The sequence below is a fragment of the Pelophylax lessonae genome (genome assembly GCF_965119305.1).
Source record: "Pelophylax lessonae genome assembly, chromosome: 5".
Taxonomy (NCBI): Eukaryota; Metazoa; Chordata; class Amphibia; order Anura; family Ranidae; genus Pelophylax; species Pelophylax lessonae.
Genome location: NC_138772.1, coordinates 551446746 through 551471703, shown reverse-complemented (window position 1 = coordinate 551471703; position 24958 = coordinate 551446746). Strand labels below are relative to the sequence as shown.

General features: G+C 44.8%; 1 protein-coding gene across 1 annotated transcript in view; it reads right to left on the bottom strand.

The window, feature by feature from the left end:
• The window catches only part of MYL3 (myosin light chain 3), a 76226-nt gene extending 54069 nt beyond the window's left edge, over positions 1–22157 (bottom strand). The window contains exon 1 of the mRNA XM_082257297.1: positions 22029–22157. Within this exon, the coding sequence (XP_082113423.1) occupies positions 22029–22136 (108 nt within the window). The 5' untranslated portion in view covers positions 22137–22157. The remainder of the gene's footprint in view (positions 1–22028) is intronic.
• Between the last annotated feature and the right edge of the window lie 2801 nt (positions 22158–24958).

The following is a 24958-nucleotide window of genomic DNA, read 5'->3' as shown; positions in this document are numbered from 1 at the left end:
TACTTTTTATTTTGGCGTAATAAAGTATGTCTTTTATTCTTGCATCCCAGTATTTTATTTCCAGCCCCTTACATTTACCTCACTCAAAGTCCCGCGGGTCTACTTCTCTTTTTTGTTTCGCATATATTGGGATGGAGGTATGTTTGGGAAGGTACTAGACCATTATCTCTGTTTTTCTTACTTCATTGCATGGGGGATCTGTGAGTATAATGGGGAAGGGTGGGGCACAACTGATGTATGGGAATGATGTGATAAGGACACCTGATGGATGGGGATACCTGATGTATGGGGACACTGTGATGAGGACACCTGATGTAAGGGGACACAGTGATGGGAACACTGTGATAGGGACACCTGATGAATGGGGGCACTGTGATGGGGACACCTGATAAATAGGGAAACCTGATGGATGGGGGCACCTGATATATAGGGGCACCTGATGGATGGGGACACTGTGATGGAGACATCTTAAGTAAGGTGGCACTTTGATAGGGACGCCTGATGAAGTAGACAGAGACAAAGGAGTGCCCAGGAGTCACTGGAGACAGAGGAGTGCCCAGGAGTCACTGGAGACAGAGGAGTGCCCAGGAGTCACTGGAGACAGAGGAGTGCCTAGGAGTCACTGGAGACAGAGGAGTGCCCAGGAGTCACTGGAGACAGGGGAGTGCCCAGGAGTCACTGGAGACAGGGGAGTGCCCAGGAGTCACTGGAGACAGGGGAGTGCCAGGAGTCACTGGAGACAGGGGAGTGCCAAGGAGTCACCGGAGACAGAGGAGTTCCCAGGAGTTACTGGAGACAGAGGAGTGCCCAGGAGTCACTGGAGACAGAGGAGTGCCCAGGAGTCACTGGAGACAGAGGAGTGCCCAGGAGTCACTGGAGACAGGGGAGTGCCCAGGAGTCACTGGAGACAGGGGAGTGCCCAGGAGTTACTGGAGATAGAGTGCCCAGGAGTCACTGGAGGCAGAGGAGTGCCCAGGAGTCACTGGAGATAGGGGAGTGCCCAGGAGTCATTGGAGACAGGGGAGTGCCCAGGAGTCACCGGAGATAGAGGAGTGCCCAGGAGTCACCGGAGATAGAGGAGTGCCCAGGAGTCACCGGAGATAGAGGAGTGCCCAGGAGTCACCGGAGATAGAGGAGTGCCCAGGAGTCACTGGAGACAGGGGAGTGCACAGGAGTCACTGGAGGCAGAGGAGTGCCCAGGAGTCACTGGAGGCAGAGGAGTGCCCAGGAGTCACTGGAGGCAGGGGAACACACAGGGATCACTTCAATAAGTTGTTATTTGGGCAAGTGCTACATAGGTCATTCAATGGGGCACATTTTTACAGTAAATTTGTAAAATTTCAGTTTAAAAACTGTAAAAATTCTGCACCACAAAATTCCTGCTATAATCTTTCTTATCTTTGTGCACCCCTCTGAAACAGTTTTTACTTTACTCATAACGGCTTGATTTTTGAAAGCTCAAAATGGCCGAGGACTTAACTTTCAAATCCAATAACAAAAAGTAATTTGATATTCTATCCAGTAAACGCGGCAACTGCGCTAAATTTAAAACATTTAATTGTATATAAATCGAAACTTATAGACCCAACAGAAAGTCTGAGGATCTTTCTGATGACACAGACATGGGAACACAGACATGGGAACACAGACATGGAAACACAGACATGGGAACGAGTGTACTCATTTTAAAATTTCCTCCTTATTTTTGATCTAGTGGCAACCCAAAATTTGGGATTTACTATCACTTTCACTCTTGGTGACACCGGTGATCATGACAATTAGAGAGATGGTCCCCCCCCCCCCCTCCCCAGCAGAGCCATCTTTAATGCAGGGCAAAAAGGGCAGCTGCCCTGGGCCCAGTCATTGTTGCCCAGGGCCCACACTGCCTGCAAAGGTGGATTCAGAGGGGGGGGGGGGGCAGGAAAATGTTTGCCCAGGGTCCAATCGATATTAAAGATGACCCTGCCCCCCCCCCCCAGCGATCAGATTGTAACTTTGTAGCCAGTCACAAGGTGAGAGGCTGCAGCAGGGGGCTGATCTGTGTCTGCTGCAGAAGTTGGCATCGCTAGGGGAAGGAAAAAATGTACAGAAAGGGAAAATCCTGAAAGTTACTGAAAACTTAACAAGAAGTTAGAATTTCTTGCCAAAAATTTCCAGTACACAATGGAATTGAAAAAATTGTTGCATGTATAAAGTAATTTGTCTTTGGCTGTTAAACATTTTCACTCTGAGAGGGACGGGGGGATGGGGGGGGGGGGGGGCGGTGGGACGAGGGGGACCCTGCTGGTGGTCTTTATAATACATGCTGTGCCTTTCCCATACAATAATTCAATATGAGCGATTTACTCTGATAAACCCAACCTTCTGTTCCAGAATATGAACTTTATCTGAATCTGAGTCCATACTTAAATCAATGAATTCTACTCTTTGATATTGCACTCTGCTGGGGGTTGCGGTGTTCTTTCCTTATTGGATGGAAGAAAATGATGAAAATAGGAGAGAAGTGATAATGGACTCGGTGGAGAGGCGGTGCTGGAGTACCGAGTGTAATAATATGGGGAAGGAGGGGGAGGGGAATTATGTAAGACACACAAAGTACAACACTGGTCTCATTGTATTCTTTATCAGGCTGAGTGTTGCAATTTTTATATTATATTTTATAGAGAGAAGTCATGTTATTGTCAAACTGAAAACAAATGTTCCCTGAACAAAGTATCAGTGTATGAACTTCATCATTCAGCCCATGCTTATACTGAAAACAGATGGGGAAGGAAGAGAGAGGGACTGAGAGAGTGTAAGAAAGAGAAGAGAAAAAGAGAGGAGAGGAGAAGGGAAGGGAAGAGGAGAGGAAGGAAGGGGAGAGGAGAGGAGAAGGGAAGAGGAATGGAAAGGAAGGAAGGAAGGAAGGGGAGTGGAGAGGAAGGAAGGGAGGAAAGGATACAGAGGGGAGGGGAGGGGAGGGGAATGGAAGGGAAGGGAAGGGAAGAAGAATGGAAAGGAATGAAGGAAGGGGAGAGGAGAGGAAGGAAGGAAGGGAGGAAAGGATAGAGAGGAGAGGGGAGGGGAAGGGAAGGGAAGGGAAGGGAAGAGGAGAGGAGAGGAAGGAAGGGAGGAGAAGAGAGGAGAGGAGAGGGGAGGAGAGGAGAAGAAAGAGAAGGGAAGAGGAAAGGAAAGGAAGGAATGGGAGAGGAGAGGGGAGGAAGGAAGGAAGGAAGGAAGGAAGGAAGGAAGGAAGGAGAGGAGAGGAGAGGATAGAGAGGAGAGGATAGAGAGGAGAGGATAGAGAGGAGAGGATAGAGAGGAGAGGTGAGGAGAAGAAAGGGAAGGAAAGGAAGGGCAGAGGAGAGGAGAGAAGGGGGAAGGGAGGAGAGGGAAAAGAGAGAATTATAGTAGAAGGGAAGGGAAGGGAAGGGAAGAGAAGAGGAACGGGGAGGGAGGAAGGGGAGAGGAGAAGGGAAGGGAGGGAGGAAAGGATAGAGAGGAGAGGAGAGGAGAGGAAAGGGGAGAGGAGAGGAGAGGAGAGGAAGGAAGGCATGAGAAGAGAGGAGAGAGGAGGAGAGGAGAGGAGAAGAAAGAGAAGGGAAGAGGAATGGAAAGGAAGGAAGGGGAGAGGATAGAGAGGAGAGGATAGAGAGGAGAGGATAGAGAGGAGAGGAGAGGAGAGGAGAAGAAAGGGAAGGAAAGGGGAATGGTGAGGAAGGAAGGGAAGGGGAGAGGAGAGGAGAGAAGGGGGAAGGGAGGAGAGGGAAAAGAGAGAATTAGAGGAGAAGGAAAGGGAAGAGAAGAGGAACAGGGAGGGAGGAAGGGAAGAGAAGAGGAACAGGGATGAAGGAAGGGGAGAGGAGAGGGGAAGGGAATAGAACAGGAATGAAAATGGAGGAAGGGGAGATGAAAAGGAGGAAGTGGAAAAGGGAAAGAGAGGAGAGGAGGGAGGGAAGGGAAGAGATGGAGAAGGAAGAGAGGAGGGCTGAGAGAGTGTAAGAAAGTGAAGAAAAGAAGAGTATAAAAGGGAAGGAAAAGGAGGGGGAATGGAGAGGAAGGAAGGGAAGAGGAGAGGAGAGAAGGGGGAAGGGAGGAGAGGATAGATAGGAGAGGAGAAGGGGACAGAGGAGAGGGAAGGGAGGGAAGGGGAGGAGAAGGAAAAGGAAGGGGCGGAGAAGGGAAGGAAAGGAAAGCAAGGAGAGAAAAAGAAAATAAAGAGGGAAAGAAGGGATGAAGGAGGAGAGGAGAGAAGAGGAGGGAAGAAAAATGTGGAAGGGAAAGGAAGAGAGGGGAGGAGAGGAGAGGGGAAGGGAGGGAAGGAGAGAAGGAGGAAATGTAAGGGGGAGTGGAAAAGGGAAGGGAAATAAAGCAGAAAAAGAAAACAAAGAAGGAAAGAAGGGATGGAAGGAGGAGAAGAGAGAAGAAAGGAAGGAAGAAAGGAAGGAAGGAAGGAAAGAAGGCAAGAGAAGAAGAACAGAGAGAAGGTAGAGGAGATGGGAGAGGGGGAGAAGTGAGCAATAGAGAGAGACAGGAGAAAGAAGGTAGAGAGCAGGATGGAGAGAGAAGAGCGAGGAAGAAAGATGGAGACAAGGAGTGGGAGAAAGAAATACGATAGATAGATAGATAGATAGATAGATAGATAGATAGATAGATAGATAGATAGATAGATAGATAGATAGATAGATAGATAGATAGATAGATAGATAGATAGATAGATAGATAGATAGATAGATAGATAGATAGATAGATAGATAGATAGATAGATAGATAGATAGATAGATAGATAGATGCTATTCCTCGATATGTATGATGAGATTTATTCGATATAATGCTGCATACTGATGACGCATGCTACAGATGAGAAGTAAATTGAAGTGATTGGGGAAACCCTCTTCTCTTTTTATGCCTCCTGATTTCTATCAGAAAGGATATTTCATTCTATAAACTTAGACCGGGATCCTGAAGGCTGAGCTCCATCTACAGCGTTCGTTAAAAAAAGAAAAAAAAATTGGATCTGAAAATTTCTGTATTTTATGTAGGATAGTCTGGCCACAGATTTCTTTTCTCAGAAAAATCGAACTGGAGCGCATGGAGCTTTGCCCAAGAAGAATGAATTACTAATAGATGTGACAATCAATCCCGTAATACGGCAAGAATATAGAGTGCAGAAACAAAACAGGCCAAATTCACAGCTCAGCCCGCGTTATAGAAAATAAGACGCAAGCGGTGGGGGGGGGGGGGGGGGGGTATGGTTGTACAGGGTTAGGACCGCAATAAGGGCTCAAAGGTGCAGCCTTGGTGTAGGAGAGGAACTACAACCTATAGATAATGGAGAGTGAGTGACAGATTACAATGTATCAAGATTACTATTAGTATTATTTTTATTATTGTTTGCATAATTCATATATATCACCATGACTGAATGGATTTCTGTATGGATGATGCCTTTAACCACTTAAGCCCCGGAAGATTTTACCCCCTTCCTGACCAGGGCCTATTTTGCTATTCGGCACTGTGTGACTTTAACGGACAATTGCGCGGTCGTGTGACGCTGTACCCAAATGAAAGTGACATCCTTTTTTTCCCACAAACAGAGCTTTCTTTTGGTGGTATTTGATCACCTGTGCGATTTTTTGATCATGCGCTATAAACAAAAAAATAGCGACAATTTTGCAAAAATAACAATATTTTTCACATTTTTTTATATGAAATTCCCCCCCCCCCAAAAAAAATGTAAAAATCAAAATTTTTTAACATTTTAGGCCAATTTGTTTTCTGCTACATATGTTTGGTAAAAAAAAATAGCAAAAAGCGTATTTTGATTGGTTTGCGCAAAAGTTATTGCGTTTACTTACTAAGGGAAAGATTTTTGTGATTTTTATTGTTTTTTTTTTTTTTAACGAGTAATGGCGGCGATCTGCGATTTTTTTTTTTTTTTGCGGGACTGCGACATTGCGGCGGGCAGATCGGACCCTTGACTGACATTTTTTACACTTTTGGGGGTACCAGTGACATTACTACAGTAATAAGTGCTATACATATGCACTGTTGCTTTTCATGTAACAGCAGAGATCAACGGTCCTACATAGCAGGACCGTATGATCTCTGCTGTTACACAGGGGAGAAAGACAGGCGGCTTTGTTTACATTAGCCGCCTGCCTTTCTCCCGCTGTAGCCGACGATCGCGAGTGACCGACGGACATCGGGTCTGCCGGTCACACACGCAGGCTGCTTAGGGAACGAGCGGGGGCGGGAGCGCGCTTCCGGCGGCAGGCGGGAGCCCCCTATTGGCTCACAGGCTAGTGGCGTACCGGTACGTCACTTTGCCTGTTAGGGGCTGACCGCCGCCATATGTAGTCGGGCAGCGGTCGGCAAGTGGTTAAGCCTGTCTGTCCCATTGTTAGATGTTATTGAACTCACATATTGTTTCTGTCCAGATGGCTAGATAATTAGTTCAGGTTAATTCTATTTCTGTATACAATTTCACCTGCATATGATAATGTAATTAGGCACTTGATCTGGTGGGGTAACCTGATGAGGAGGGGGATGTCCATCCTGTATATATGTATATATTCTGTATGTAGCAGGTTTTCCAGGCCTGTGGCCTGATGTGGGTCTGCCATTGTTACCGGTTACCTCTCCAGCCCATGTGAGCTGCTACCCTGGGTGTGAGAACTGAGACATTGACGACTCCGGCATCTTGGTTTTGTGGTTTTTATTGTAGAAAAGGGGGATGGGTGAAGGGAATGAGTGGGATACTCCTTTAGGCTTAACTAATTACACTTGGGACTTAATCCTGGAAAAATGCCCGTTAGCGCTTTCTTGACGCCAGCCGACGCCAGGCAACGCTCACTAACACTGAGAAAACACTGTGGCTTGATAGAAGTGCTGGATCCTCAACAATAAGTATAGAATACCCAGGACTGTGAATTGTAGAATTACTGACACTGCTGCACTGCAAAGTCACTGAATACTCCCCTCCCATCTTGCACTGGCTTGAGGTAGTACAATGTCGATTTCTGTAAAGCTGCAACTGTTAACTGACACACTCTGACTATGTACCCCCCTCTGTAACTTCAGGGTCCTCAACCTAGGTACCCCCTTTCAGCTAGCTGGCACTGGATCCCAGAACCTCTTCTGGAGTGGTCCCCTCTGACTCTGGCAGACCCCCAGGGGCAATCCGCAGTACTCACGACCTGTGTAGGCTTTCCTGGGACTGGACCCCTCTCACGCTCCGCAGGCTCTCGGCACACTGGATCCCCTTAGCTCAGCTCAGCACTCTCTGGATTCTCAGGTGACACCCCAAGACATCCGCTTCTTCATACAGGAGGAGAGACAGCCGTACTCTCCCTCCTGGGACTCTGCTCCCACCAAAGACACCGTGCCACGCACTTCCCCCAAACCTATACCAGCTCCCAGAATCCTTTGCAGCATAATCTGCCTTCTGGGGTAGTTACAAGCTTGGATGTGTCCCCTGATTGGGCTTCCCACACTTCCCTATGAGAAGCCTCTCACAGGAGCCAGTGGGCATACTTCTCTCTTCAGCTGGCACATCTGGAAGCCCTGACACCCTAACTAAATAAATCACAGCCCTGCTGTTAGGCAGACAATGCCCACAATACCTAGCACCTACCTGTAGGATGCTACACCTATATATCCTGTATATATGTATATGTGTATATATATATATATATATATCCTGTGTATGTATATTCAGTATTCAGTGTGAGATTGTTCAATAAAGGTTCCAGTTCTATACAAGCTATTCTCTGCTAGTTTCGTACGGGAGCACTGTAATATCTGATATCTATGTTCAAGACTAAAGGAAGCGGTATTCTGACGGAAGCCCACAAACACAGTGGGGGTCGTGGTTCTGTTACACCAGTGAATGTTTCCTGGGATTCAGATGCCCGCGGTGGACCTGGAAACAGCATGGCAGGTGTTGTCGAGTATAGGGGAGGGAGACCAGCAAGCGTTTGTTCGCTGATCTCCCCTTCCTGTTACTGACCTGGAAGTGATGTGAAAACATTACTTCCGTGCCCTGGTGTCACTTTACATACTGGCTGGGGAAGACAACATCCATTGTGCTATACATTACATATCACTACGCATTACATAAAAATATTGAAACTATTCTATTCTATAGGGCAGAGGTCTGCAAACTTTCAAAATAAAGGGTCAGTTTATTGTCCTTCAGACTTTAGGAGGGCCAGGCTATGGCCAGCGGGAGTGGACATTTTCCTGGCATCACTGGTAGTAAACATTGCCCCGTTTGGTATTTGGGGAGGAGCATTGTCCCATCATTGGGGGGAATAGTGCCCAATTTTTGGTGGCAGTGGGAGATATTGTGCCCCATTGTTGGTGGCAGTTGGCAGAATAGTGTCTTGTATCAGTGAGAGGAGCTGTGTGCAAAGGCCTGGATAACTACTCTAGGGTGTGTGCTTTCAGAAAATACTGTATATAATTGTAAATTATGGGCCTAAACATTCTAGCTCTCCCTCCGGCATGTGCAGCGATGTGTAACATGTGTAACGCAATGTCAAGTTTTCATAGTAGGCCCTACTGACGTGTGCTTTTACATTCAGGTAGAGCGCAGATCAAGCTCCATTAGCTTTTTGCCACGGTGCCAGGGAAAATGACACCTTAAATCATAAGTGAAGTTATGCACATTGCTTTTGGATTCTTTGGAACTTGGAGAGAGACATACACTCCCTTCTCTTTCTCTCCCAATGGACTGGTGGGACAGCAGGGCCCAGAAAACATAATGGGGGAGCTGTGGGGGAACCTGTGTCAGTTTCTCTTTCAGAGTGAAATAGAAACTAGCACTGGTCTGCACCTAATTAACAGAGGGGATGCGGCAGTTCTCCATATAGAAAACTGCCATAGATTCCTGCCATGTGTGCCCCCGTCCTACAGTATGTGAGCACACATTCCTCACATTCCTTTCTCTGCCCGTGCAGTGATTACACTACATGAGCAGAAAGTGTATAGCGTTAACAACCTCTTCTCCTTCTGCACTTAGCTGGGGGGGGGGGGGGGTCAGGAAGCACTGTGATATCATAGCTTGCAGCTCTCTTCATTCTCTGTGCTGTGTGTTGTATCTGCATACCTCCCAACTTTTTGAGATGGGAGTGAGGGACATCTACAGTATTAGCAAAGGTATGTAGGCATAGGACACACACCTTGCTACGCCCCTCTAAAGGAGAATTATACCAAAAAAATATTAGTTAAACACACAAGTGCTTTTATTTTACCACTGCTATTCCTTTATATTAGGTTTTGAAATTTACAAATGCAACGATTTAGAAATTGGGTGAAAGTTTTAGAACTGGAAAACACTTTTTTAAAGATAAAAAAAAACAAAAACAAATACAAATATGTCATACTTACCTGCTCTCTGTAATTGTTTTGCACAGAGCAGGCTCAATCCTCCCCTTCTTGGGTCCCCAACCGGTGCTTTGGCTCCTCCTCCTTGCCAAGTGTTCAGCAGTAATAAAGTCTAGTATTGATGGCAGTTTATGTAGTAATAAAGCCTAGTATTGATGGCAGTTTACGTAGTAATAAAGCCTAGTATTGATGGGAGTTTATGTAGTAATAAAGCCTAGTATTGATGGCAGTTTATGTAGTAATAAAGCCTAGTATTGATGGGAGTTTATGTAGTAATAAAGCCTAGTATTGATGCTAGTTTACGCAGTAATAAAGCCTAGTATTGATGGCAGTTTAAGCAGTTATAAAGCCTAGTATTGATGCTAGTTTACGCAGTAATAAAGCCTAGTATTGATGGCAGTTTACGTAGTTATAAAGCCTAGTATTGATGGCAGTTTATGTAGTAATAACGCCTAGTATTGATGGCAGTTTACGCAGTAATAAAGCCTAGTATTGATGGCAGTTTACGCAGTAATAAAGCCTAGTATTGATGGCAGTTTACGCAGTAATAAAGCCTAGTATTGATGGCAGTTTACGCAGTAATAAAGCCTAGTATTGATGGCAGTTTACGTAGTAATAAAGCCTAGTATTGATGCCAGTTTACGCAGTAATAAAGTCTAGTATTGATGGCAGTTTATGTAGTAATAACGCCTAGTATTGATGGCAGTTTACGCAGTAATAAAGCTTAGTATTGATGGCAGTTTATGCAATAATAAAGCCTAGTATTGATGGCAGTTTATGCAGTAATAAAGCCTAGTATTGATGGCAGTTTACGTAGTAATAAAGTCTAGTATTGATGGCAGTTTACGTAGTAATAAAGCCTAGTATTGATGGCAGTTTATATAGTAATAACCCCTAGTATTGGTGCTAGTTTACGCAGTAATAAAGCCTAGTATTGGTGCCAGTTTACGCAGTAATAAAGCCTAGTTTTGATGGCAGTTTATGTAGTAATAAAGTCTAGTATTGATGGCAGTTTATGTAGTAATAAAGCCTAGTATTGATGGCAGTTTATGTAGTAATAAAGCCTAGTATTGATGCCAGTTTATGCAGTTATAAAGCCTAGTATTGATGCTAGTTTACGCAGTAATAAAGTCTAGTATTGAGGGCAGTTTATGTAGTAATAAAGCCTAGTATTGATGGCAGTTTACGCAGTAAAAAAGTCTAGTATTGATGGCAGTTTACGTAGTAATAAAGCCTAGTATTGATGGCAGTTTACGCAGTAATAAAGTCTAGTATTGATGGCAGTTTATGCAGTAATAAAGCCTAGTATTGATGGCAGTTTACGTAGTAATAAAGCCTAGTATTGATGGCAGTTTACGTAGTAATAAAGCCTAGTATTGATGGGAGTTTATGTAGTAATAAAGCCTAGTATTGATGTCAGTTTATGCAGTAATAAAGCCTAGTATTGATGGGAGTTTATGTAGTAATAACCCCTAGTATTGGTGCTAGTTTATGCAGTAATAAAGCCTAGTATTGATGGCAGTTTATGTAGTATTAACCCCTAGTATTGGTGCTAGTTTACGCAGTAATAAAGCCTAGTATTGGTGCCAGGTTACACAATATTAAAGCCTAGTATTAGTGCCAGTTTACGCAGTAATAGTCCCTAGTATTGGTGCCAGTTTACGCAGTAATAAAGCCTAGTATTAGCTATTACCCTAGATGTGTCTTAGTTTAGTTATTTCACATCATGTTCACCATAACTGTCGCTCTGAATAAAGTTGGCGATTGAAGAAAGTTTCATCACTTTGTAGACGGGAAAAGTCCCATAGATCCTTCTTCATGATTGCATCTCCAGAGAGCTACACAGGGTTCCATCACCAACACTTCCATCCAGGCGCCTTCTTCTGGTGGAAGACTTTAATCTTGGCTCCCCGTATGATCCCGCAGACCTGAGTCGCCTGGAAGCGTATATTAAATATTACAACACAGGCCGGGCGTAGAGGGAAGGAAACAAAGTCACCTCCTAATAGGCAGGTTATAGCTTCAGGCGGCTGGCTTTATACCTCCAATTATTGCTATCATTCAGCTGTCAATTTCCCAGCTTTACAGACGTGTCAGGACTGACAGAGACATCATTTTGTTGGTGGAAAGATGTGATGAAAGGAAACAATGACTTCTTTTATTCTGCTTCACTCTGTTCTGTAGTTATGTTCTTTGCTACAATGTTTGTCATTCATTATCAACAAAATTCCCAAAGGAAACTTCTCCTGTGACCAGTAGGATGGTTTGTCTTCCAGTAGAACATCTAAGACAGACTTTCTCAACCTTTTCAACAGAGAGGAACCCTTGAGATACATTCCTGGTCTCGAGGAACCTCTGCTAAAAATTAAAAATCTACAACTCGTGTCATGACACATTAGTGCAGAGATGTATAGTAACTAAGTAGAACTACTTCACTACTGTACTTAAGTACGGAAAGGCGGTATCTGTACTTTCCTAGAGTAGAATTTTTTTCTCCTACTTCCACTTTTACTTCACTACATTTTTTCAATGATTTCAATACTTCTACTCCGATATTTTTTTTTTGTGCTGCATAGTTACTCGTTACAATTATAAAAATTACCACTGCCAGAACAGTAGATGGCAGGTTTCATGAAGCTCAAAACATTGTGTATTATCAGAGCATACGAAAATAAATGCTACTGAATGTATAAATAAAAGCTGCATTTGAAATAATAAAAAACAATATGATGTTCAAACTTTTGACTTCTTTCTTTAATAACTACATAACACAGTACTTGTACTTTTACTTTCAGTACTTGAGTAGCAAAATTTTTAAAAAAACTACTTGCAATACTTAAGTACAAAAAAATTTTGAATACTTTAGTACTTCTACTTAAGTCACTTTTTGATCGAGCACTTCCACTTCTACTCAAGTCACTTTTTGATCAAGCACTTGTACTTTTACTCAAGTATAGGTTTCGAGTACTTTATACAACTCTGCTGATAGCTAAAAGGAATAATGGTGTCATTGGAAACTTATCTTAGAGGCAGAAATTGCCCATTGCTCAAGGAACCCCTAGCAACCCGAGGAGGAACCTTAGGGTTCCATGGAACCCTGGTTGAGAAACCCTGATCTAAGAGCAGTGGTGGCCAGTCCATTGGGGGAGCAGGGGCGCCGCCCCCCCTATCCATGCATCCGGCCCCCTAATCTACATGCAGGGCACCTGGATGCATGGATTCCAATGGGGTGTTTTTTTTTTTTTTTTTTGAAGCACGTGATTAGAGCCCGAGGCTCTAATAGGCTTCAAAAAAGGGTGGGCTCGGGATGCAGAGCACTGCACCCTGAGCCCACTCAGTTGTGTGACAGTAGCGAATGAATATTCACTATTGTCACATGGATTCTCCTCCTGGCCAATTAGAAAGTGGGTCCTGAGACCTGAGGGGGAAGCCACCCCTGCCTCTGCCTGCCCTCCACATGTCAGACCAGGGTGAGTGAACCAGCGATGGGGGGTATGGTGTGTGGGCTGGAGCTGGTGTGGTCCCGGAGGGGGGGTATGGTGTAGTCCAAAAGAGAAGCCATTCTATTGGAAAAGGCAGAGGAGGATGGAGGAGACGCAGGGGAAGCCGCCGCCACCACTCCCTGCCCTCCACATGGCAGTCCAGGGTGAGTGAGCTGGCGACAGGGGGGTATGGTGTGTGGGCTGGGCTGGGCTGGAGCTTCCCTGGCCCATGGAGCACCAGCCGCCACGTCATACGTAGAGATGTACCGAACGGTTCGCCGGCGAACGGTTCCCGGCGAACTTCGAACGTTCGCGTTCGCCGCTGCAGGCGAACATATGCGATGTTCGGTCCGCCTCCTATACATCATCATTGAGGCAAACTTTGACCCTGAACATCACAGTCAGCAGACACATTCCAGGCCAATCAGCATACCTCCCTCCCACACCGTCCCACCTCCTATAAATAAGCAAGGGCAGCATCCATCTTAGATCATTTCTGTGTTACTGAGAGCAGGGAAAGTGCTGCTGCTGCTGTTATAGCTAGGGACAGTTAGTCAGTGTTCCCGGTCTTGTTAGTCAGTGTTCTTGGTACACTCCTGCTGTAAGGACAGCACCCCAAAAAGCCCTTCCTATGGCTGGTATTTGAGTTTTTTTTTGGATATATATATATATATATATATATATATATATATTGTCCCCAAAAGCCCCTTTGAGGGCTGGTATTTGAGTATTTTTTATATATATATATATATATATATATATATATATATATATATATATATGTAGCATGTCCAGAACCAGGAAAAAAAAGGGGTTCCCACCATCCCTGCTCTACTGAAAAATTATCTTTTTTTCTGGTTCTGGACACGCTACAGAGCTGAAACTTCACAAGTACACTTTTTAGACCCCCCTAGACACTAAATCACACAAAAAAAGTTCTTAAAAATTGTCATTTTTGATCTTAAAAAAAAAAAAAAAAAACTTAAAAAAAAAAATTTCTTTGGATTTATTGTCTGGGGGGTCTAAAAAGTGTACCTGTGAAGTTTCAGCTCTGTAGCATGTCCAGAACCAGAAAAAAAAATAGAATCAGGGTTAGGGCTAGGGTTAGGGTTAGGGTTAGGGCTAGGGTTAGGGTCAGGGCTAAGGTTAGGGTTATTTTAGTGCTTAGGGTTAGAGGGTTAGAGTTAGAGGGGTAGGGTTAGGGCTACTAACTCTAACCCTAAGTATCTCACCATAACCCTAACCCTAGCCCCTAACACTAACCAAAACCCTAACCCTCTAACCTTAACCCTAACCCTCTAAGCCTAGCCATAAAAATAACCCTAACCCTAAACCTAACCCTAACCCTAACCCTAGCCCTAACCCTAATTCGTAATTTTTTTCTGGTTCTGGACATGCTACAGAGCTGAAACTTCACTGGTACACTTTTTAGACCCCCCAGATGCTAAATCCAAAGAAATTTTTTATTTTTATTTATTTTTTTAATTTTTCCAATAATTGGCTCTCTATCAAAAAATTACAATTTTTAAGAACTTTTTTTTGTGTGATCCCTCTCCGGCATGCCACAGTCCAGGTGTTAGTCCCCTTGAAACAACTTTTCAATTACTATTGTGGCCAGAAAGAGTCCCTGTGGGTTTTAAAATTCGCCTGCCTATTAAAGTCTATGGCGGTTCGCAATGTTCGCCGGTTCGCGAACATTCGCCGATGTTCGCGTTCGCGAACAGCGAATTTTATGTTCGCGACATCACTAGTCATACGCCGCTCCGGTCCTCCAAGGCCATAAAGTGGAGTGGGGGCCAGCTAGTCCTCACTCAACTTCCTGCCTAGGAGGGGAAAGGACTGAATTTTTTTTTTTCTGCAGTAGCATTTTTCAGCGTTTTTAGCTTTTTTCTATGGAAGAGCCCTGGGGCCATCATAACATTTTTTTTTTCAAAGGTTTCTGAGCTTGAAATTCTTTTTTTTTTTTTTTTGCAGAATTCTGACTTTGAAACTCAGAATTCTGACTTTGAAATTCAGAAATGTGTTTATTAAATTTTAGCATGGTCCAAACTTGTAATCTCAGAATTCTGACTTTCAAACCTAGAATTCTGACTTTCAAACTCAGAAATTCTGTAAAAAAAAAAAGAAATTTCAAGCTCAAAAATATTTGAAAAAAAAATGTTATGATGGCCCCCAGGGCTCTTCCATATTTTTCAGCTGTAGCGTTTCTTCGCTTTTTTTTAAGCAAAACTATACTAAAATCTTATGGCTTAAAAATGTTGATAAACGCAGAATAGCTGCGTTTTCCGGTGTTTTTTGGCATTTTTCAGCGCTTTTAAGCTTGCATCAGAGTTAGTGCGTTTTTTCAGCTGAAAAACGCCTCTTAAAACGCACAAGTGGTGGGATTTTTTTCCAGCCAGTAAACCCCCCTGCCAATAACTGCTGATAACAGCCTGTGTGTGCATGGAGACATAGGATAACATGCTGGGGAGTTTACTGTCTGCAGAAAAAAATGTCTGACGCTAAAAACAGCCAGTGCAAAAAACAATACTGTTATTCGTTTTTTCTGGAAAACAAAAAAAAAATTTAAAAAAGGATGAAAAAAAAAAATTGGTGAAATCTGCTTTTGAAAAATAAAAAAAAGGAGAACTTTCTCATACTGATTTTCCAAGCATTCACATTTTTCTTTAAATAGTAAATAGATACCCAAAATGTCATGCTTCAAAATTTCGCATGCTCATGGAATGGTGCCAATTATTGGTACTCTCCTGCCGCCCATAAAAGTCATTCCGCGGCAAATCCACCACTGGGACCACTTTTATGAGAAAGTGGACCGCCCTCCCTTTAAAAAAAATATAACGGCGTATAACTGCGGCGGGCTGGCTGGAAGTGGTTAATCATCTAGTTGTGTTCAAGCAATCCTGTTTTTTATTTTTTTTTTTTAATTCCTTTGCATATGATTGGATATTCAAATTAAAGCGTAACTCCACTTTTGTTGAGATAAAAACATTCCTCTCCGGGTGATCTCTGTACATTGCAGGGATTGTAACAAACTTTGTTGCAGATTCCTTCCTTTTGTTATTCTGAAGAAATCATTGTTTGTTCCTCTGTGCTGAGTGGGTCTAATGGGAGTGGTTTCATCATTATCTATCAGCTGTGGCAGCTGCAGGGCTCTAATGAGGAAATCTGCTGGGCCTGCGTCCCTTTAGACGTGTTCCTATTGGGAGGATCTCACCAAAAATGACATTTGTGTTGCAGGGGATGCCAGAAATCTGACTTGTATCTTAGTGCAGACTTCTGGGAAAATTGGTGAGCCAATCACACAAGGAGGAAATGATGTTTCTGGGGGCGTGGTCAGTATACATTCTGTGTACAGAACAGCTCCAGGCGGCCATATTGCATTGCGTTTTCAGAAAATGACAACAGCTTCAGATTGAAAAGGAAAGGGAATTTTTAATAACATTCAATTACAATATGATTTGTGTTGTAATTGTATACGCTATATTGTTTTTTTCTTTGTTTGCAATTTTTTCCCCCCCATGAAAGTGGAGTTACCCTTTAAAGCGTCACTTTATTTACTAAAGTAACCGAACATCCTCTGCTCCTTTACTCAACCCCTATCAACCCCTATATCTTGGCCCCAAAGGAGGAGTGATTGCTTTCAATGGCTGGTAGACTTGCAGTGAGACAGAGGAACAGCAAAGCCCAATCACTATGCAGTAATGGGGAATGGGAAGCAGATGTGGAAATGTAGGAAATGTAACATTGTATGTATGTATGTATATATATATATATATATATATATATATATATATATATATATATATATATATATAGGATTACAAACCATGCATAGCAAACAAGGTCTTTAACCCCTAAGGGTAAAACAAATGTTAATGCCTAAGCACAATTTTGCAACTTTGAGGTGTGTTAGTAAATCCGTACATATCACAACTACTTGGGCCTTTCATTTGATGGTAAATGGTAATGGTTATCTTCTGATTTTTTTATTTTTTTTTATTATCTAAGGAAAACTGGCCCGAAATAGTAAAAAAAAAGATAGTTAAAAAAAAAAAAAACCCCAAAAAAACATTTTTTTTTAACCACTTCCGGACCGCCCGCCACAGAAATACTGCGGCAGGCTGGCCCTCCTGCGCGAACCGCCGTAGGTATACGTCAGTCGCGCGTCTGTAGCTAGGGGGCGAGCGCGCGTTGCCGCCCCCACTCGTTAGCGGGGAAGCTGATGCACGGGGCTGGTGGCTCTGATTGCCGCCTGACACCCGCGATCGTTCCCCGCTGAGAGAGAAGAACGGTCGGATGTTGTAAACACAGCAGACCGTTCTTCTCCCTGGAATGATCACAGAGCGCCTGTGATCCTTCTATATAGGATCACATGTCTCTATGATCATTTCACAAGCCCCGCCCCCATACAGTTAGAATCACTCCCCCAGGCTCACATTTAACCCTTAATCACCCACAGCGTTAACCCCTTCCCTGCCAGTGTCATTAGTACAGTAACAGTGCATATGTATAGCACTGATTACTGTAGTAATGTCACTGGTAACCCCAAAAGTGTCAAAAATGTCAGTCAGGGGTCCGATCTGTCCGCCGCAATGTCGCAGTCCCACTAAAAATCGCAGATCGCCGCCATTACTAGTAAAAAAATAAACAATAAAAATTACATAAATCTTTCCCCTAGTTTGTAGACGCGATAACTTTTGCGCAAACCAATCAAAATACGCTTATTGCTATTTTTTTTTACCAAAAATATGTAGCAGAAAACAAATTGGCCTAAAATGTTAAAAAAAAATTGATTTTGAATTTCATTTTTTTTGGGGGGGGGATGTTAAATAGCAGAATGTGAAAAATATTGTTTTTTTTAATCTGAATTTATGCTATTTTTTTGTTTATAGCGCAAAAAATAAAAATCACACAGGTGATCAAATACCACCAAAAGAAAGCTCTATTTGTGGGAATAAAAGGACATCAATTTTATTTGGGTACAGCATTGCACGACCGCGCAATTGTCAGTTAAAGTAACGCAGTGCCAAATCGCAAAAAAAAGGCCTGGTCATTAAGGGGGCAAATCCTTCCGGTCCAGAAGTGGTTAAATGTAGTTGTATATTTCTTGTTACTACCATAACCTTCCACCAAGGAACAACCCAAAATAAATTCTCCCACTCCTGACGATCTCAGCGATACCACGTATGTGTATGTTAGTTGTTTGTACCCGTAGTGCAGGCCAAAAAACAATAGTGCGAATTTTGCTTTTTTGTTTTATCCTACCTAAGCCCTGGTTCACACTGAACTGCGGCTTTGAAATCGTGCGAGTTCAGATTTCAAAGCCGCATTTCCTGGGGCGACTTCAAAGACATCTGTGCAGCTTCACCGAAGTCACCAAAAGTAGTGCAGGAACTACTGTTGGAAATCGCAAAGTCGGCGTCGCACCGATTCGGAACCTCCCATTGCCAGCAAAAGGCTGTGATTTGACATGCGATTTGACGGGTCAAATTGCATGTCAAATTGCGCCGATGTGAACAGGGGTTAAAACACACTCACGCTAAACGACACGGATACTAATTAAAAAAATAAATAAATAAACCCCCCAAAAAATGACCCTGACCTTGACCTTGACTTTTGACCTTGGCCTTGACCCAAACACTAACCCTGGCACTGACCTAGATCAAACCTTGGTCTAGGTATTTTTTAAAAAAAAAATGTTATTTATTTTTTTTATTATTTTTATGTAATTTATCTTTTTTTTTTTTTTTACACTCACTTTTTTTTCCCCCTCTGCAAGGAGAGAGAGAGAGATACAATGTATCTCATTGCTCTATACACAGAGAAAGAGAACACAGGGGTGGGCTTCACAGGGACTGATCACTCAAGTCGCATGTCAAATTGCGCCGATGTGAACAGGGGTTAAAACACACTCACACTAAATGACACGGATACTAATTAAAAAATAAATAAATAAATAACCCCCCCCCCCAAAAAAAAAAAAAAAAAATTACCATGACCTTGAATTTTGACCTTGGCCTTGACCCAAACACTAACCTTTTTTTTATATATTTTTTATTTTATTATTTTTATGTCGTTCATGTTTTTTTTTTTTTACACACACTTTTTTTTTTTTCCTCTGCAAGGAGAGATACGATGTATCTAATTGCTCTATTCACAGAGAAAGAGAACACAGGGGCGGGCTTCCCAGGGACTGATCACTGTGATAGCCAATCAGAGGCTATCACAGCAATCGGGTGCAGGGCTGCTGTTAGAAATCACGTGGCCCCATACAGCTGACCTGGTAGGGCCCCCCTCTCGAATATTCCAAGATTCAATTTTTTTTTTAAAACGTTAACATTTTTTACAATTTTAGTTTGCAGTATTTTAAAATGATTTATTACAACGTTTAATTATCTTTTTTTCTACAGCACAGGGCAGCCTGCAGCGCTGTGTGTGTGTGTGTGTGTGGGGGGGGGTGGCACAGTGAAAGGGGGGCACACAAAGAGGGGTGGCACAGTTAAAGGGGGGCACACAGGGGGGCGGTACAGTGAAATGGGGGGCACACAGGGGGGGCTGCACACTGAAAGGGGAGCACACAGGGGGGGCGGTACAGTGAAGACGGGCACACGAGGGGGGACAGCACAGGAAGAGGGGGGCACACGGGGGGCAGCACAGTAATAGGGGGGCACACGAGGGGCTGAACAGTGAAAGGGGGGCACACGAGGAGGGTGGTACAGTGAAAGGGGGGCACACGAGGGGGGGGCAGTACAGTGAAAGGGGGGCACATGATGGGGGGCTGCACAGTGAAAGGGGGAACACAGGGGCACGGTACAGTAAAGGGGGCACACGAGGGGGGCAGCCCAGTAAAAGGGGGGCACACGGGGGTCGGCACAGTAATAGGGGGGGCACACGAGGGGCTGCACAGTGATAGAAGTGCACATGGGGAGGGGAGATCAGAAGCAGGCAGAACAGGGATGGGGATCGGTGTCGGAGAAGTAATTACAGGAACGATGGCCTGTGTCTGTGTCTCTCCCTGCAGCAGCTGAAAGCTCACAGGAGGGGGAGAAACTGGCTTTCAGCTGCTGCAGGGAGCCGCACAGGGCTTCCTTCTGTAATTGCCCCTCTGCCCGGCTGCACTGATTCCCCCTATCAGCGGCCCTGATCAGGTGACCTGAACCTGGGAGTTCTGGGTCCCGATCGTTAGTACGGGGCCCGGGGATCATGGTGAGACCCCGATCTCTGTGCTTGGAGCGTGCTGTGCGGCACACCGCAAAGTATCGGTACTCGGTATCGGTGAGTATTTGACCGAAGGTATCAGTATTTGTACATGCCGATAAAAAGGGGTATCAATGCAACCCTAATTTATTCCACTGATATCCAACCAAGGAGACCCTCACAGTGTATAGCTTTTGATAAGCCCATAGCCTCGACATACACGTTACTGTAGCTGTGTCCAATCAGTGCCGGGACAAAGTCATCCAGCGCCCAGGATAAAGATGCCAAACTGCGCCCCCCTCTTCCCTTAGGGTTAGTTAGGATCAAGTTGCTCCCATCCATGCAATAAACAACAGCGCCCAGGGTAGCAGTCCCTCCTGCCCACCCCTTGTCCCCGCTCTGTGTCCAATCACAGCTGATCACAGTGTAAACAGGATTTACTGGTTATCGGCCACCCTCTCCTCACGATAACCAGCAAATCCACATGGGGACACCTACACTGATAATCAGGGCACTGATCATTAGGATCTTGGTGATCAGTGCAGCTCCAACAGTGACCATCAGTGCTGCCAATCAGTGCCCATTAATGTCACCTATCAGTGCCCTTCAGTTCAACCTATCAGAGCCCACCAGTGCCACCTATCAGTGCCCATCAGTGCTGCCTATATGTGCCCATCAGTGCTGCCTATCAGTGCCATCAGTGTCGCCTATTAGTGCCCATCAGTGTTGCCATTAGGGTCGCCCATCAGTGGCCATCAGTGCCGTCTATCAGTGCCGCCTATTAGAGGCATCAGTGGCACCTATCAGTGCCCATTAGTGCCACATATCAGTGCCCATCAGTGCCGTCTGTCAGTGCCCATCAGTTATGCCAATCAGTGTCGCCCATCAGTGCTGCCTATCAGTGCCACCTATTAGTGCCATAAGTGCCGCCTATCAGTGCCTATCAGTGATGCCAATCAGTGCCCATCAGTGCCACCTATCAGTGCCCATTAGTTCTGCCTATCAGTGCCACCAATCAGTGCCCATCAGTGCTACCTATCTGTGCCCATCAGTGCTGCCTATCAGTGCCACCTATCAGTGCCCATTAGTGCTGCCATTAGGGTCGCCCATCAGTGGCCATCAGTGCTGTCTATCAGTGCCACCTATTAGTGTCATCAGTGCCACCTATCAGTGCCCATAAGTGCAACATATCAGTGCCCATTAGTGCCTCCTGTCAGTGCCCATTAGTGCTGCCTATTAGTGCCACCCATTCCACCTATCAGTGCCCATCAGTGCTGCCAATCAGTGTCGCCCATCAGTGCTGCCTATCAGTGCCGCCTATTAGTGCCATCAGTGCCGCCTATCAGTGCCCATCAGTGCTGCCAATCAGTGCCCATTAGTGTCGCCTATCAGTGCCCACCAGTGCAGCCTATTAGTGCAGCTTGTCAGTGCCCATCATTGCTGCATATCAGTGCTTATCAGTGCGGCTTCATCAGCGCACATCAGTGAAGGAGTAAAATTACTTATTTGCAAAATTATATAACAGAAACTAAGAAAAATGTTTTTGTTTTTTTCAAAATTTTCAGTCTTTTTTCATTTGTTTAGCAAAAAATAAAAAAACTCAGTGACAATTAAATACCACCAAAACAAAAGCTCTGTCTCAAAAAAATGATAAAAATGTCATACGGGTGCAGTGTTGCATAACCGCGCAATTGTCATTCAAAGTGTGAAATCTGAAATTTAGCCTGGGCAGGAAGGGGGTGAAAGTGGCCAGTGGGCAAGTGGTTAACAAGCAGCATTATACCCCAACCAGGCCAGGGATGACCCCAACCCAATCACTCTCATCTTCTCTACATTTAGGGGCTGAGTTGGTAAAGGGACGTCTTCACAATGGCCACTGCAGACCAAAGCGAATGATATCCAATCAAAATCTTGGCCAATGCCTGTTCCCTATTCCTGATTGGGCGCTTTATACCACATTCTAAGTCTCTGTAAACTTACCGTGATTGAGGACGGGTCAAAGGATGGTTCCTTAGGGGGTTCAGGCAGGACAGGCGTCGGCTCGGGCTTGGGCTCCTCTTTCTTTGGTTCCGGCTTCTTAGGAGGCATCGTAGAAGGTGACAGGTAGAGAACGAGGTCACAAAGGACGGGATGGCAGCACGGTGTGATCTGGACAGAGTGACCTTTATGGTCTCAGCCCTTAAATGCCTTCCACAGCATCCCTCCCTCTTCCCCGAACAATAGAGGGACAGCTATATAAGGAGAACACATTCTCTGGGCTATTTTCGAGCAGGTGGGCATTGCATTGTCATGAAATAAAGCACAGGACGGGGGAGAGTGGTACCTTGTAGAGGGGAAAGTTTGATATCGTAACTAAAATTTATTTTTTTATACATCTCCTCTTAATGTCTCATAATGAAACATTGTATATAAAATCCACAGAATGGCCTCCAGACGGGAAGACATGCTAGAAGAGGCAAGATGATGGAAGACCATATTTCTTTTCCTCTTTGTCTTCTTTCTGTAGCACTGCCCCCTAGGGAACTGCTGAGTGTGGATCCCCCTGGGTTACCCATAGCAACGGTCCGTAAAACGTATCACTTTAAGACTTGGCTCAGACAATGAACAGTCCAGCGGATTTGGCTTTTTTTATTTCAGAACTTGGATAGGAAAAGGGATGAGTGGGATACTCCAACTATGCACAATTTCTGAGGACAACTGACTGTAGTGTGTGCGGCAAGGCCGCTGCTTCACCTTGCCACTGTAGTGAAGTAAAAGATATGTTCCTGAATGAATTCCTCTTCAGGGTCCTAACCTGGCACCCCCTTTCTCACTTACAGTGCATGCTAGCCCTTGTCCACTGACTCTCCATTGGAGTGGTCCCCTTCCTGGGCAGACCCCTGGCAAGCTTCCCGGTACTCACAGACACTGTTGTTTCCTGAGTTGCTCTGCCTCCAGCTCCACTCGTCAGTATCCTGGACCTCCTGGCTCAGCATCACACACTTGGTCCACTAGGCCGACCACCTGTGACCACCTTCTCACTTGGCACCCCCTTTTTCACTTCCAGTGCATACTAGCCCTTGTCCACTGACTCTCAACTGGAGTGGTCCCTTTCCTGGGCAGAACCCCTGGCAAGCTTCCTAGGACGCACGGACACTGTTTTTCCCTGAGTTGCTCTGCCTTCAGCTCCACTCGTCAGTATCCTGGACCTCCTGGCTCAGCATCACACACTTGGTCCACTAGGCCGACCGCCAGTGACCACCTTCTAACTTGGCACCCCCTTTCTCATTTCCAATGCATGCTAGCCCTTGTCCGCTGACTCTCCACTGGAGTGGTCCCCTTCCTGGGCAGACCCCTTGCAAGCTTCCCGGTACGCACGAACACTGTTGTTTCCTGAGTTGCTCTGCCTTCAGCTCCACTCGTCAGTATCCTGGACCTCCTGGCTCAGCATCACACACTTGGTCCACTAGGCCGACCGCCTGTGACCACCTTCTCACTTGGCACCCCCTTTCTCATTTCCAGTGCATGCTAGCCCTTGTCCACTGACTCTCCATTGGAGTGATCCCCTTCCTGGGCAGACCCCTGGCAAGCTTTCCGGTACTCACAGAAACTGTTTTTCCCTGGGTTGCTCTGCCTTAAGCTCCACTCGTCAGCATCCTGGACCTCCTGGCTCAGCATCACACACTTGGTCCACTAGGCCGACCGCCTATGACCACCTTCCTTGCTGACAGGAGGAGAGACAGCTGTCACCCTCCTCCTGGGACCTGGCTTCCCGCCCAAAGACACCCTGTCACATGTGCCCTCGGCTTTTATGATCTATCCCAGGATGCACCACCGTTGTGCCCTCCCACTGGGACAGCCACAAAAGCCTGTGTGTCACTGGCTGGGTTTCCTCCACTGTCCAACAGGCTCTCCCATTGGATAAAGTGGGGACACTCCTTCAGGCCAGATGAATCCCACCCTGGACACATGCAACAGGCAGAACTAACAATCATGCTCCCCTGATAAGCAGATGGAACTGCTAAGCTTTTACCAACCTAGCACCTACCTAGGAGGGTGCTACTCTTCTTTTACCCCTCATTTATTCTTCTCTTTCATCATCTCCTTGTCTCTTATACAGAGACACTTTTTTCATGGTTATAACTGTTGAAGAGGCCAATTCTTACTGGATGGTCAACAATTAACGGAAATGTCAAAAAAATGATTTTATCATATGTTTCATACAACTGGACGCCGTTATTGAACAGAGGGGGCTACAAATAGGGAGGGTTGATCATGGCCACACAGATCAGGGACAACCAAACTAACTGAATATACAGTACAAGAGGATAAGAATTGGCCTTGTATATATGGGGGACAAATAAGCTTTATTAATTATTTTATACCTACAAACATTATTAGTTATCTAATATATTGCGGCCTTTATATTTGTAGCCAGGCACTATCTGGGGTACTTGCTTGGGCAACAGGACAGCGTTTGAGGTCCCACGGCTTCTAAGTATACCTATTCTAACAAATGGAACATGTGATGACAGATATGCATTACATATATTCATCCTCAGTAAGTTATACTCTTTTATTATAATTTACATCTAGTACCAAGGCTGCCCTAGACTGAATATTTTTCTTTACTTATATAAATAAGCTGCACTATAAAGATAGACACCCCTGAAAGAGCTCTTCCCTCCTAAAAGGCTATAATCTTTACCCATACCTTCCAACTTTTGAACTTCAGAATGAGGGACACTGGAGGAGTAAAAAGACCTGTGGCACACTAGGTCGTGGTAAATTGTGGGCGTGGTCAAGCGCCTAGCAGTGGGAGGAGCTTAAGGGATATGTTTAAACAAAACCCCGGCTTCCTTGTACCTATAAAATATGCTTTGATTGCTTTGTCTGAGCCTACGTTAAAGAATAAATTCAATAAAATAGTG